The sequence below is a fragment of the Strongylocentrotus purpuratus genome, unplaced genomic scaffold, assembly GCF_000002235.5.
Source record: "Strongylocentrotus purpuratus isolate Spur 01 unplaced genomic scaffold, Spur_5.0 spur5_scaffold_15, whole genome shotgun sequence".
Lineage (NCBI taxonomy): Eukaryota > Metazoa > Echinodermata > Echinoidea > Camarodonta > Strongylocentrotidae > Strongylocentrotus > Strongylocentrotus purpuratus.
The window spans coordinates 17,002,394-17,016,770 of NW_022145600.1; the positions used below are offsets into that span (position 1 = coordinate 17,002,394).

The following is a 14,377-nucleotide window of genomic DNA, read 5'->3' on the forward strand; positions in this document are numbered from 1 at the left end:
GAGCAGCAAAGTTGAAAAGCAGACGATTTTGGTGATATGAAATGTATTATTACTGATTCGCAAACTTTCGCACACACCTATGACCTTATAATAAACAATTAGAAGGCCATGATCTGTATCAGCCCTGTGTGTTGTAACTCTGGAATATTATGAGGAAATAGGGGGAAACGGGATTTCAAATCACAACCCAAAAATCCAAAAATAACCTGTATCTGGTAATATCAACATGTTTATGTACAGTACACGGAACAATAATTTCTGATTATAAGCCAGAACTGCACATCTATTTTTCATGATTTAGGCGATTATCTTCTGCGCATGTAGATTAACATGTGTAAAATCACTATCTTGATTCTGTCCCGGCTTTTTGCCGGCGACCATGATGAGACCAAAGAGAAGAAACATGTACAGAATGTTATTGAGACGACATTGACGGAGACAATCACAATGAATTCGTTAAGAAAACGATGAATGTCCATTTGTAATAAGTCCATGGTTTCATAGCCTGATAGCTGTATCCTATTGTATATTACTGATTTATGTATGGATTTATATGGATTTTACTCTTTCATCGTTTTGTTTATATTCTATTTATTCTACACTACTACTTATGTATAATTGAATTCTTCCATCAATTGTCTATTATTGCATCATGACTTCTTATCATATTAATCTATGAGGTTAATTCCAATCATGTAATATTGTGAAACGTACAGTGTAGTTTTATCAATGACTATATTAATTAGCTTTGCATAGACTTTAAAGTGCATTGAAAATTGCATGGGTAATACAATAAACGCAAGGTCATTGATTTCTGAACTTGGGGTCATTCACCTCTATTGTATATTGCTTTATTCAATTCTTTGATACACAGATCCAGTCATCTGTGAAGCAGTGTGATCAGAACCCGCAATGGAATGAAGAAATCCGAATCCCTATCAGGGTAAGTCATCCACCATTTCCGACAATTTTATTGAAACCATCTGCTTCTAAAGAATTTTCTCTTCCTAAGCGTTGTCTTGAAGCGGAACATCTGTCAAATGTCTGGCTAGAGGAAGCTATGACATCACACCTTATTTAAAGTAGAGTGTTTGGGTAGATATAGCCTACATGTGCTATACATTTAGCTGTGTAATTGTATTAAAAATGACTTCAATGTTGCATCAAGGTTTGCTTATGTTGCCAAATGTGATTAAAAAGACCCGTTTCTATAAATCTGAAAGTATCCCATTATAAATCTCACCATCATTTACAGAGTGCCATTAAAGTTAGAATTGCAAATCAACTCTCAAACTAAGAGCATTCATTTGAACATTGCAGTTGTATGAGTTATAGAAATGATTTTTTTTTTTAATGAAAGAAGTCCTGAAAAATAGAGATCATTATGAGTTCCACTATAATTGTACACGTACATGTAGTAACTATTCTCATCTTGCTATAATTTTTTTTCTTCAGTTCCCATCGATGTGTGAACGTCTCAAACTTCAACTGAGGGACTGGTAGGTGTTCATTCATTTACATGTATTTTCTTTTGGGAGAGGGGAGATGTGGGGGGGGGGGATAAGTTTTCTCTGATTTGTCCCCCTTTTGCACTGGTAGTTGACATCCAACTCTATCACATGTCTTTTTTTGATGAGCCCAAAATTTGTTAATGCATTTATGTGAAAAATTTGAATGGTTTAATATTTCAGATCTCATAAACAATGAAAGAGGTGCATGGTTCACTGTATTATTGAGCTAATTTAAGGTTGTAATCAACACTCATTGTTAGATTTTTGGTAATGATGATGGAGTTCATTTAATACGATGATGATTTTAACACTTTGGTTGCTCTCTTCGCCTCCCTGCACAATGGCTCATTTGCCACCCATTTTACACAAAATCAACGAAAGAATTGCTTTGTGCAGCCAATAGCTTGGCAAATCACGATTTCCGATCTTGATAAGCTCCATGACAACCATTTTAAGTATAAATTGATCTGTACAGTTAAATAATCTTGAAGCCTTTGGTATATTTAACCCATGATGAATTCAATGTGACACTGTACAATGTACTTGTGTGGCATATAAAGAGTTAATAATGAATTTATATAGCGTGATACAGAGAAATGATCAATGTCATATCTCTTGTACAGGGATCGTCTATCAAGTGACGACTACATTGGAACTGCCTTCCTTGATTTGTCTGCCATGTCGAGCCCGGGAGAAGAAGGTTTGTCTAAGATCCATATTCATTATTTTTTGTCATCCTTTTTTTTAATCATGCATGCATCACCTTTAACATTATTGAGAAGTCATCCATTTGTCTTCATCTGTTCAATCATTGCTTAAAACATTCCCAGTCTGTATTGTATTATTGGTCTATTATTTTGTGTGCTGTGCTGTGCCGTTCTGTTTACATATCACGGTCAACTACCAAAAGAGTATTGATGAACTTACCTCTGTAGAGCTTATAATAGAAAATATTGTCTAATATGTAAAATACAAATTACTGTTTCATTTTAATCTTTTGCATAATTTCCCGCTTTTCATTACACCTTTGACATTGCACATGATGTATTTGTTCTTTGCCTGCTTAATTTTCAATATCTTCCAATTAAGGTTTGAATTGAAGAGTATTGGAAAATGACTAGTACTCCCTCTTTTTATTATTACACTTTATATGTGTTTGCAATATTTTGACTTTCATAAATAACTTTGTACGACAGCAAGATTATTTTCCTCTTTATATTATTCAAGACTATTTTTCTCTTTATAGTTGACTCTATCTATACTAACAATTCACATTTTCTCTTTTCATTAACCTTCCCCTCACCTTTCCTTCAAACCATTCTGCGTGTATTTCATTACAATCATGTGACGTGTCATGTGACTGATCACATGGTCAGTGTTGTTTCAAGATAGTGTCATTGAAGAGGTGGAGTTGGAGGGGCAGGCACCGGATGACTGCACATCCGTGACAGGGGGAGGAGGAGGGGTAGAATTGATAACGTTACCTGCAGAAGGAGATGGTATGGGATATATGATGTCACTTGCTTGAATCTTTCCCCCAAAATTGACCTGGCTCCAAAATATCCCATTTTCCAACCCGTCTTTAACCCAATTTTTAAAATTGCAATCCCTTTTTACAAAGCAGGATATTTTGACAAAGTGATATTTTTGTCATCAGCATGATATGGTATGACGGAACTTTTACATTTGGGATCCATTTGATTCTTTCACCCTTTCCAAAGATCCTTACTCCTTCAAATCTGTAAGACTTGAGCATTATTTTTAAAAGTGTTATGAATTAGAGCACGAGCAGGGCAGTTTTGTTTATAATGTAAACATGCTTTTGAGATCATTTTGGTGAGGATGTGTGAACGATTGAACAGAAGCCTTTTTAGAGCATTTATTCTATAATGCTTCTAAGGAGTCTTCATTTTAGAGGTTGAGTTTGTCTATGGTGGATCTGGACTAGTGTTTCTTTTCTTTGCAATATTAAACTGTTAAACATTGCATTCTCCAATAGGTTAGATGGAAAAGTTTGTTGTATTCCCCTTTTTTGGTATGGATATATGGTGATGATTGGAAAGTTTTGCAGAAATGGTGAAAGAAATGTAATTCTCTTCTTTGTATTTATAATTCATGGGTTTAAACAAAAGTTAGTTTAGACTTCAAACAAGTTTAATGTTAATATCTTTTTTTTCATACAAGTAATAATTCAATATTTATATGAAATATATAAAAATCTATATTTTCACGTACTCCATATATTTTGCAGTCATCTTTAAAAATGTAATTATGTATATGTTATCAACACATTAGTATACAAACTGTCTGTTTGCATGTGTTTATAACTGCAATTTTTCATGAAAAGTTGGACATTAGAATTACTGCAGACCTCTTTTTTTGATAAACCTATTTGATTAAAAATAAACTACTTGCTTCCTATTATTGGGATCATCGGATGACATTATTTAATTTAAATTTTCATCTGTTTTTCTGTGTCTGCATGCTGTTTTTATTGGATCAATTCAATTGTTACTTCCTCACGTGCTTTAAATAACCCTCAGATTTGGTTGTAGCATGCTAATAATAACATTTGAAATTTGATCAATGTGGTATTGAGGGACTTAGACAGCAAGATTTAAATTTGTTATCAGAAAATTAATAAAATCTTAGATTGAGCATTGAAATGTCTATGAGCCTTTGCACAGTGGAAAGATATATGTATGTGAACTTTGACTTAGATAATTTGTGAGATTTTGTTCTTGTCCATACCACCCAGATTCCCATTGAGTACATTTCAGGATGGGTTAGAAATATACATGAATTGCTGATTGGTAGATAACAGGATAACTGAAAAGAAAGATCAATAAATAAAATTCATTAGTAGTAAATTACACAGTATGTTGAAAGATGATTGTAGATATCTAAATTGCTTGAAGGTAGATTTCAGGAGGCCTATGTTGTAGATTATGAAATGAACATGGCATTCCTCTGCCTTCTTCCTGTAATATACAATGATGTGATGTGATGAGATGCACCTGTTGTTTTAAATACTTACCTTGAATGACACCTGTTGTGATGAAATTCATTTTCATTTCTAAAGATGAATAGATGTGCAGCATTTGAGGATTTGTGGTGTCAAAAACAGCTGTTTTACCTCAAACCAGATTTGTTTTCATTCAGTTCTTTAATAATATTGAGCCCCTGTTTCTGATTTTAGTGTGTACACATGGTTTTGATATTTTTACCGGTAACCGGTTCTTTTCATGATTCGTCATGATTGCTCCCTGATGACAAACTTTTTTTATTAGTATTAATAGCATATAATTTGATAAATGTTTGTTAGTCTAATTCTGTGTACTCCAGGTTCTTTTTTTCACCGTGCCATTCATTATAATCAATATAAATCTATCATATTTGCAGTTACATTTTCTATGTGAAAAAATTCCCACTCACTTGTGTTTCTGTACTTGTTTTCATTCATGCGTTTTTTTCCATCAAATAGTGGTTGACGAAAAAGTGTACGATGGTGAGATTTACAACTTTGAAGTATTCCTTCAAACCTGGGAACCTGCTGATGGTTATAAAGATGTAATTCTAATCGCAGCTCCTCTCTGCATGTTTACCCTTTGAAATCCATGTGTGCATCCTCTGGGAAGTCTGTTGCAGAGTTAAAAACAAAAATGTTAATACAGTGAAACCTTTCTATAAAAACCACTCAAGGGAAATATTAAAAGTGGTCTTCATATGCAGGTGGTCTTTATGTACAGGTTTATTCATTACAGGCTTCAATAAAAAGGGAAACAAAACAATTTGTTTTTTATTGTCAGGTGGTCTTGCTATACAGATGGTCACTAAAGCAGGTTTGACTGTAGTAGAGGGTTGAGGGACAAGTTTAGGTCTACAGTGCTTGAGAGTCAGAAAACCAGTGAAAAGAGTACAGGGAATATTTGTAAGCTTCATGATTACTTAAAAAATAGCTGATTTCCATCCCTTTTAAAAATTATTTGAGAAATTTATTCCTGTTCTGAGTCTAAAGTTACCTATCTTAGAATTTTCTGGTTAAGTGCATGCAATTTCCTATTTCCCATCCGCATATACTAATAAAGTGTTAATAATACGAAAGGCAGTTAGAATGTGATAAGCAGTGAAGAAAACGTTTTGTCTAAAACAAAGGTATTTCAAACTTGATATATTATGTAGCAGTATATGGAAATCAGAGAATGGTTATGGTGGGATTTTTAAAAGTATTTGTATTGTAGAAAAGGTGTGATAGCATACAAAGCGACAATATATGAGAGAGCATGGGAAAAAGGCAATGGAAAGTGCATGCATGGTTTAATTGCTTCAATTCCCTTTGGATGTTTTAAAAACACTTCTACAGTACTTGTATATTCCGGAATGGATATTTAAATTTACCCTTTGATTTATCTTTTTTGTTTCTACTGTATATATATACATGTATGTTTTTTTCTTCTTATAGATATCTGATTGGAATCATAAATTAAATCACCATTTAGAATTACCATATCGTCACCCTCGAAGACAGTCCCGAAGTTCATGCAGTTTCTTCATGTGATTGAAATGCTTTTGTTACTTTTGTTTTTTAATAGATTAGCGACATCATCGGAGCTGCCGCAAACCAATTTGATTGGCATAATTGAGACTCTTCTAATTACCAGGGGTACTGTCTCACAAAGACTAAGATCAACTTTAAGTTGGACTTAAATACGGCAGTCCATTAATGCCACTGTTTTCTCTCACCATCATGATCTTTAGATTTTATTTTTTCCTTCAACAATTATCAAGAAATATAAATTCTGTAGATTTGTGACCATGATTTGTACGTCCCTTGAGAGACAAATAACAATAAATGGTGAAAGCAAACAGTGGCATTAACGGCCTGCCATAGTTAAGTCCAACTTAAAGTTGATCTTAGTCTTTGTGAAACACCCCCCAGGGCTGTCGTTAATTAGTTATTGATAGCTGCTGTGCCTATTGTTTTCAATTGCACAATATATAAATACAAAATATCTACTTAGTTGATATAAAACCAATTAATACATCTGTTTGATTACCCTCCTCTCTTCCCACAGGATATCTTCCCACCTTCGGTCCAACCTTTGTGAACTTCTACGGCTCTACCAGGGAGTTCTCAGACCTGCCAGACCAGTTTGAAGATCTCAACATGGGCAAGGTAAAAAAGAAAGATGTGATTGTGTACTTCAAAAATGATTGCATTATTATAATATTGTTTGAGATTGTATTGTCTGGTCTTACCAAGAGTTGATGTCAATTGCAATTTATTTGTGATTGATATCAATTGCAGCTATGTACATAAGAGATGGGAGACTGCAAACTTGCGATTGAATTGGATCAATCGTAACTCTTTGTAAGACTGGGTCCTGGTGTGAGATACAAACAGAAACTGCACTTTATACAGAATGAATGGAAAAAACCCACCTTTGACATACATGTAAACTGAAAAGTTCAGGATGCTGTTTTTAAATTTATTGTAATTGATCTTGTTTTCATTTAGCAGTAGTTTTGATTAATTATTTGTTTGTTTTGTTTTAAATAATGGTACAAAATTTGATAATGGTATTGATTGTAGTATATCTGAGGCTCCGTTCCATAAAACTGCAGTTGAATGTCCCAGTAATATGTGACCATGTATGTCATTGTCTTTATTACTGCTAGGTAGGGTATATCATAGAAACAGATTGATAATACCGCTTTTATAATGGACTTTGATTATAAGAGATGTGAACTTTAATATTAAACCTGACTGAGCTTTTATATAGCTCATGTAATGATCATGCTGAGCGCTACGTTGTGGGGTTGTTTTAATAAATTATTATGCAATGGTACATTCCCTCGAATTCATATCGATTCCATCCCTAAGTGATAATGGATTGTTCCTACAGGGAGAGGGTGTGGCCTACAGAGGGCGTGTCCTAGTCAAGATCGAGACCAAACTCGGAGATCATCCAGAGCAGAACCTCGCCGAGATAGAAAATGCCGAGATCCAGCGCGTGGGAAAGGTCCTCGGACGACGCAAGTACCGTCTCTACTGCGCCATCCTGGACGCAAGCATGGTCTGCGAATCGGACGATCCCGTCGAGTTTGAAGTGAGCATGGGTAACTATGGTAACAAGCTGGACGACAGCGTGGCTCCACAGCCGTCCACCACCCAGCCGACCAACGCGGTGTACGATGGATGCAAGTATTACTTCCTGCCGTGGAGTGAGAACAAGCCGCTGTTGATTGTCAACTCTGATTGGGAGGATATCTCCTTCAGATTGGACTCTCTCAACATGATCCTACGCAAGATTGAACGCTTGGTGAGAAGTGGAAAATGAATCATTATTATTATGAAGGACTTATTTTATTGCAACAACAAAGACAAAATTAAAAATGAAAACAATCATGAAATGTTTGTCATATTTCATTTGTGCATTAATGAATAAACAGCCATGATAATTAGTTTTGAATTTTAAGTAAGGTTAAAGATATAATTCCATGGTAACCCCATGATTTTGCAAACAGTACAATCTAGCAATACTTTACAAGTGTCAGTTAAACAAAGTTTAAATAAATGCTTGTCTTCAGTGCAGTCAATCTCCATAAGTGCTAACAGTTTGTATAATAGGAGGATTAAACGAGAACTTACAGTTTGAAGTTTGATCCTTATTTTATGAGTATTAGGAGGTTAGAGAATACATGAGAGCCCGCCCGCAACGCTACAATCAATCTTCAAAGCAACTGTGACTACTGATGAACAAATAAAATAAATAAAATAGGACTGATGAGAACATACTAATGATCCTGAGCAAGGGAGGGAGAGGTAGGGCATGTATTCTCTAACCTCCTAATACTCATAAAATAAGGATCAAACTTCAAACTGTAAGTTCTCGTTTAATCCTCCTATTTTATTTCATATTTCTCGGTAACGAGAATACATGAGACTTCAAAGCTCAGTAGTCACATATGCGACAATAATTTGTCAACAAATATCAGGAATAGCTAACCTGGTCCTGGTAGAAATCAGAATCAGTGATGTAGGACTGCTTGAGTGAAAGTAGAATGTCCCGTATTCACTGGTTTGTTGTAGTATTTTTCAAAAGTTTTCTCATTGGCCCAACCGGCATGCTTGAGAATCACATCCATTGGGATGTGCATCTTCTTGGCTATTGAAGTAGATGCTGCCCTTGTAGAGTGAGACTTGTACTGGTCCGTATCGATGCCAGAAATTTTCATCACAACTCTGATCCATCTCGAAATTGTTTGCGAGGATGCCCTTTTGTGTGGCTTCCGAAACGAGATGAACAGGTGTCTCTCTGACTTCCTTATTTCTTTTGTCAGTTTTATATATTGTTCAATGCAATGTACGGCACAAAGCCGTTCATCCTCTGGGAATGCTGATATCTTCACCATTATACCAACATTTCCTGGTTTACTCTGCTTAAGCAGGCTATCAACGTGGAATTCCACCGAGTCCGTCTTCAAACACATCTTGTCCAAATTAAGGTTCCAAAGAGTTTGTACTCTTTGTGCTGAAGTAAGCGCAAGTAACATGCTCAATTTTTGAGTCAATTTACACAAAGGAAGCTTATCATTAGCTGGTTGAAGACGAAGGTAATCCAATACAATACTGACGTCCCAAACCTGAGCATAGCGTGGGGTTGGAGTTCTTAGCTGGAAAACACCTTTCATGTACTTGCTTATGATAGGATGTGAACCAATCGTATAGTTGCTATCATCCAAACTCATGACTGATGCCAGGGCACTCCTTGCTGTATTGATAGCACTATAGCTAGCATTATGTCTGTAAAAAAGGTCACTGAAAAACTCTAAAATATCCTTAGCTTTAGCCTGCATCCATGGAAGTTTGTGCTGTTCGCAGAAAATTTTCCACTTGGAGATGTAAATGTTGTATTGTTTCTTTGTTGATTCTCTCCATGATGCACCAATAATGTCTGTAGTTCTCTCTGTTAATCCATGTAGGTCACAGTGTGCACGCCAAGCCTGCAACAAAGGAGATCAAGATTAGTGAGAGGGTGAGGACTGCCAGACACTGGCTGAGTGAGAAGTGAAATGTTCCATGGCAAAAGCATGGGCTCTTCAAGCAACATTTCTTCAAGAATGGGGAACCAGGCTTGTGTAGGCCAGTTTGGTACCACCAATAAGCCTCGTGCATTGTCTACTTTGATCTTCTGTAGGCACCTTGGAATTATGTTGAAAGGTGGGAAGGCATAAAAATTGAGAGTACCCCAGTCTACGGTGAATGCATCCACTGCCCAAGCATTAGGGTCTGGCATCCACGAAATATACTTTGGTAGCTGAGCGTTGAGTCTAGTTGCAAACAAATCTACCTCTGGCAGACCATATCTACCCACTATTGACTTGAACATAGCCCTATCGAGCATCCATTCAATGTTGTCATTAAATTTCCTAGACATGCGGTCTGCTTCGACGTTTAGAGTACCTGGGAGATGAGCAGCCGTTAACCAAATATTTCTATCCTTACACCACTCCCAAATTTGACTGGCAATTTCATTGCAGGAGTGTGATCTAATACCTCCCATATTATTGAGGTACGCAGTTGCTGTCATATTATCAAGCCTAATCAGAACATGTGTATTTCTCATGTTAGAACAGTAAGCTTTCAACCCGAGGCCTGCTGCAAGGGTCTCAAGATAATTTATTTCATTATTGTGAGCCCTAGCTAATTCTTGGCTGTTCCATCTGCCCCCTGTTTGTGATTTTAGATCTGTAGCACCCCAGCCTTTTCCACTGGCATCGGTGCGCAATTCCATCATGAATTTCCCATGATGCATAGGGCACTTAACTGAAGTAACATTTGAAACCCACCAGTTTATTTCATCTTTAGATTTAGGTGAAAGTACCATGGGCCTGTCAAAGTGCCCTTTATTGCACCTTAATGCTGCTATTTTCTTTTTCTCTAGTGCCCTGTAATGCAGTGGCCCATACTGAGACGCTGGAAATGTTGCTACTATTTTCCCAATTATCTTCGCAACTTCCCTTATGGAGGGGGCTTTCTTCTCTAGCAACCCAATGCATGCCTCTCTTACGTCTTTGCCTTTGTTAACAGGCAGTGTAATTTCCATTCTAATTGTATTAAGTCTGAATCCAAGAAATTCAATTTCTTGAGTCGGTTCAAGCACCGACTTTATTGGATGAATTATGAATCCCAGTCTACTCAGTAACATTGTAGTGGCTGTCACGGATTCTAGTGTTCTAGACTTGGTTTTACCAATAATTATAGTGTCATCCAAATATCCAACAACTTTGTGTTTGGATTGTCTAAGACAGGCAAACACAGGTTTGAGAAGCTTAGTAAATAGCCTGGGGGCAGAGCTAAGCCCATTTGGCAGGGTTTTAAATTGCCATAATTGTCCCTGCCACACAAAGCGAAGGTACTTTCTAGATTCTGTATGAATGGGTACCGTGTAGTATGCATCGCGAAGGTCGACTGAAGCCATGAAGTCTCCCTCAGACAAGAGGGAGACAGCAGTGAAAATGTTGTCCATTTTGAAATGGTAATAAGTAATGTATTTATTAAGTTTGGACAAATCCAGAATTAGTCTAACTCCTCCATTCTTTTTTGGTCTTGTGAAAATGTGTGAAATGAATTCACCATTGACGTGTGAGCAACGCTCAATGACGTTTTTATTTTCTAGAGTATTCAACTCCTCATGGATCTTAGCCATCTCCATAGCATTTCGCTTGTAAGTGTGGAGGGGCTTGTCTTGTATGGGGGGGAATTTGTCTGGATCAAATTCCAATTTGTAGCCTTGAATAGCTTGAAGTAAGAATGGATCTGAAGTAATTTTGCACCAATTTTCATAAAATGGCTTCAGTCGACCTCCGACCATATCAGACACGGCTTCATTACAAACACTAACCTCTTGAGTGCTTGAGCCTGAAGGGGAATTTCCCTCGACTACTTCTTGCGATGGTACGATTGTTTGCCCCTGTTGGCTGCTGTTGGGGTGTAGGTGTGTGATGCCTGCTGTTTTGAATTCCCTTTCTTGAAGTTGGAATTCTGGCGCTGCCCTAAAAAAGGGCGCTCTGAGTTCCCATACATACGGGATGACGAATTGCCTTGATCTCGATTGGGGAACCAGCCAGCTCGTTTCATGGTGTGCTTGGCATAGTCTGTAACCTTGCGATAAGGATGATATGAGCGTTGATGCCTGTCTTGAGGCTGGTTTCTCGTGTTCATAACACCTGCCGTGGCTTTTTGCTGTTCTTGCAGTTCTTTAACCTGGCGCCCCAGATCCTCGCCAAACAAGTGTTTGGTAACTGGGTAAGTTGGCCGGCACAGATGATGAAAAAGAGGGTTGAGATCCGGTTTGATCAAATTCTTCCTCATGGAATTTAGGCCGTAATTGGCATTACATAGCAGCGCCAATGCATCATGCTGCTCCTCGGTCATCGTAGCCGGGTTCAGAGATCGTGCGAAAGCACACAAGCCTTTGGTTAATGACTTCTGGATGTACTGAATTTTCAGATCTTTATTTCTAGTTGCTGAACGCAAATTTTCCCAAATAATTGTGTTCACTCTTGGAGTGTCAAGCAATTCACAGTTTTCGGGGGAAAGATATTTCTCAGCCGCCTCATCCAGAGATTTTTCTTCCAGTTTGTTGCTCATCAAATAAGTCATAGATTGAGCTATGTCGTCATGTAAGGGGGCACCAATCCCCGAGGGCATGGCAAATTTTGCGGCGATCATGGGAATTGTATCTTGTCCCTTGCCGGCAGTAGTAGGCACACTACCAACAGCTCTGCCCATGCTTCCGACATCGTCGGTATCATAAAGAAGTTCGCTACCTGGCGAATCACTTCCATCATAAAAATCATCGGCCAAAAGGCCTTCCCCCGAGGTCAATCTTCCTACCGAGAGGGGCTCCGTGTTTTTATCAACCGGAGAGGAGAATGTCTGAGGGGCCAGAGCCGGCTGTGCCGGGGCAGGGATTCTCTCCATTAACACAGAAAGCATGTCTTCCAGCTTATCAATGCGTGAATCCACAGACTTCGATTTTGAGTCCGAGCGCGGCTTAGCCTTGCTCGTGTTGTCAACCTCGCGGTTCGGCTTAGCCTTACCAACATATTTATTGTCAGAGGATTTGACTTTCGTCTTAGACGATTTAGTATTTTCTTGCTCGCTCGGCTTTGCCTTGCTACTAATTTTGCATTTGGGAGTACCCACAGCGATGCCCGAGCTCGGCTTTGCCTTACTCGTCGGGGGAGAAGCACCGGGTAAGGTAGGCATTATAGTCCCGGCTGCCTGCGGGTTAGTACCCGTCCCCGTGATTGCAGATTCCGATGGTGACTTGCTCGTGCCCGGCAGGCACCGAGCAGAAGATGGGATTTCAAAATTGTTTTTAGAGTCCCAAGATTTGTCCATTTTAGAACAAAACCCGTTTCAAAAGTGTCAGAAACTTTTCTACGAGTGGATTTCGGCAAAAAACTCTGCCGGAAACGAAGGATTGCAAAAATATAAACAGATTTTTGCAGCTCGAAGATTTCGTATATCATACGATGTAAGCGCGACGAACGTATTGATTGTAGCGTTGCGGGCGGGCTCTCATGTATTCTCGTTACCGAGAAATATGAAATAAAATTTCATTTCAGAAGAATAAAAAACAATTTTACTAATAATGATTGGAACAGGTACGTTCGTGTGCGACATTTCCATCACTTCTCGAAAGGAAATGAACGTTGCAACTAAAGCGTGTTAGATTATGATTACTTTATTTCTACATTTAGGTTGATATGTTTACCACTGATATAAATTGTACTTCATTTATCTTGATGATATGAGTGTGTATATATTCATGGCTCTGTAAAATAATGTGCAAAACTATCATATCTGTTTCCTTTTGTTCTGATTAATACAGGAAGCTAACATGGAACATGTCCGTCTAGCCACCAAGTCCGGAGCCCCGCAAGCAGAGATAGCTGCTCAGCTCATCGGCATGATCGATACACTCATTGCCGACTGCAGGTATGAAATACCTCCTCCAACTCCAACAACATCAAAAACACCATCAACACCATCTACAACATCAACAACAACATCAACATCATCAAAAACACCATCAACAACATCAACAACAACATCAAAAACACCATCAACACCATCAACAACAACATCAACAACAACATCAACAACATCAACATTATCATCAAAAACAACATCAACAACACCACCAACTCCAACAACATCAAAAAACCATCAACACCATCAACAACATCAACAACATCAACAAAATCAACAACAACATCAACATCATCATCAAAAATACCATCAACAACATCAACAACATCCACAACAACATCAACAACATCAACATTATCATCAAAAACAACATCAACAACACCAACAAAAATACCATCAACAACATCAACAACAACATCAACATTATCATCAAAAACAACATCAACAACACCAACAACTCCAACAACATCAAAAACACCATCAACAGCATCAACAACAACAACATCAACAACAACATCAACATCATCAAAAACACCATCAACAACATCAACAACAACATCATCAACAACATCAACATTATCATCAAAAACAACATCAACAACACTACCAACATCAACAACACCACCAACATCAACAACATCAACAATACCAACAACATTAACAACAACAACAACGACAAGTCTTGTTTACCCAGGGTAGCCTCATCAGTATTTATACTGTTCTCCCTGAGGGCCCTGCTATCATGTTATTACCTTAGCTTGAGCCGAGCTACCATGAAAAGGCGCTCAAGCATTTAAGGTATTACTTCCTACCCTTTATTCATTTACCTCACCTGAGTGGAGTGTGGCAAATGTAGATT

General features: G+C 37.8%; 1 protein-coding gene across 8 annotated transcripts in view; it reads left to right on the plus strand.

The window, feature by feature from the left end:
• LOC575934 (myoferlin) overlaps positions 1-14,377 on the plus strand; it is a 159,786-nt gene that overhangs the window by 40,095 nt on the left and 105,314 nt on the right. For all 8 annotated transcript variants that reach the window (XM_030985697.1, XM_030985698.1, XM_030985700.1 and 5 more), the window contains exons 13-18: positions 875-943; positions 1,456-1,499; positions 2,135-2,211; positions 6,587-6,687; positions 7,418-7,834; positions 13,418-13,524. In XM_030985697.1, the coding sequence (XP_030841557.1) occupies positions 875-943; positions 1,456-1,499; positions 2,135-2,211; positions 6,587-6,687; positions 7,418-7,834; positions 13,418-13,524 (815 nt within the window). The remainder of the gene's footprint in view (positions 1-874; positions 944-1,455; positions 1,500-2,134; positions 2,212-6,586; positions 6,688-7,417; positions 7,835-13,417; positions 13,525-14,377) is intronic.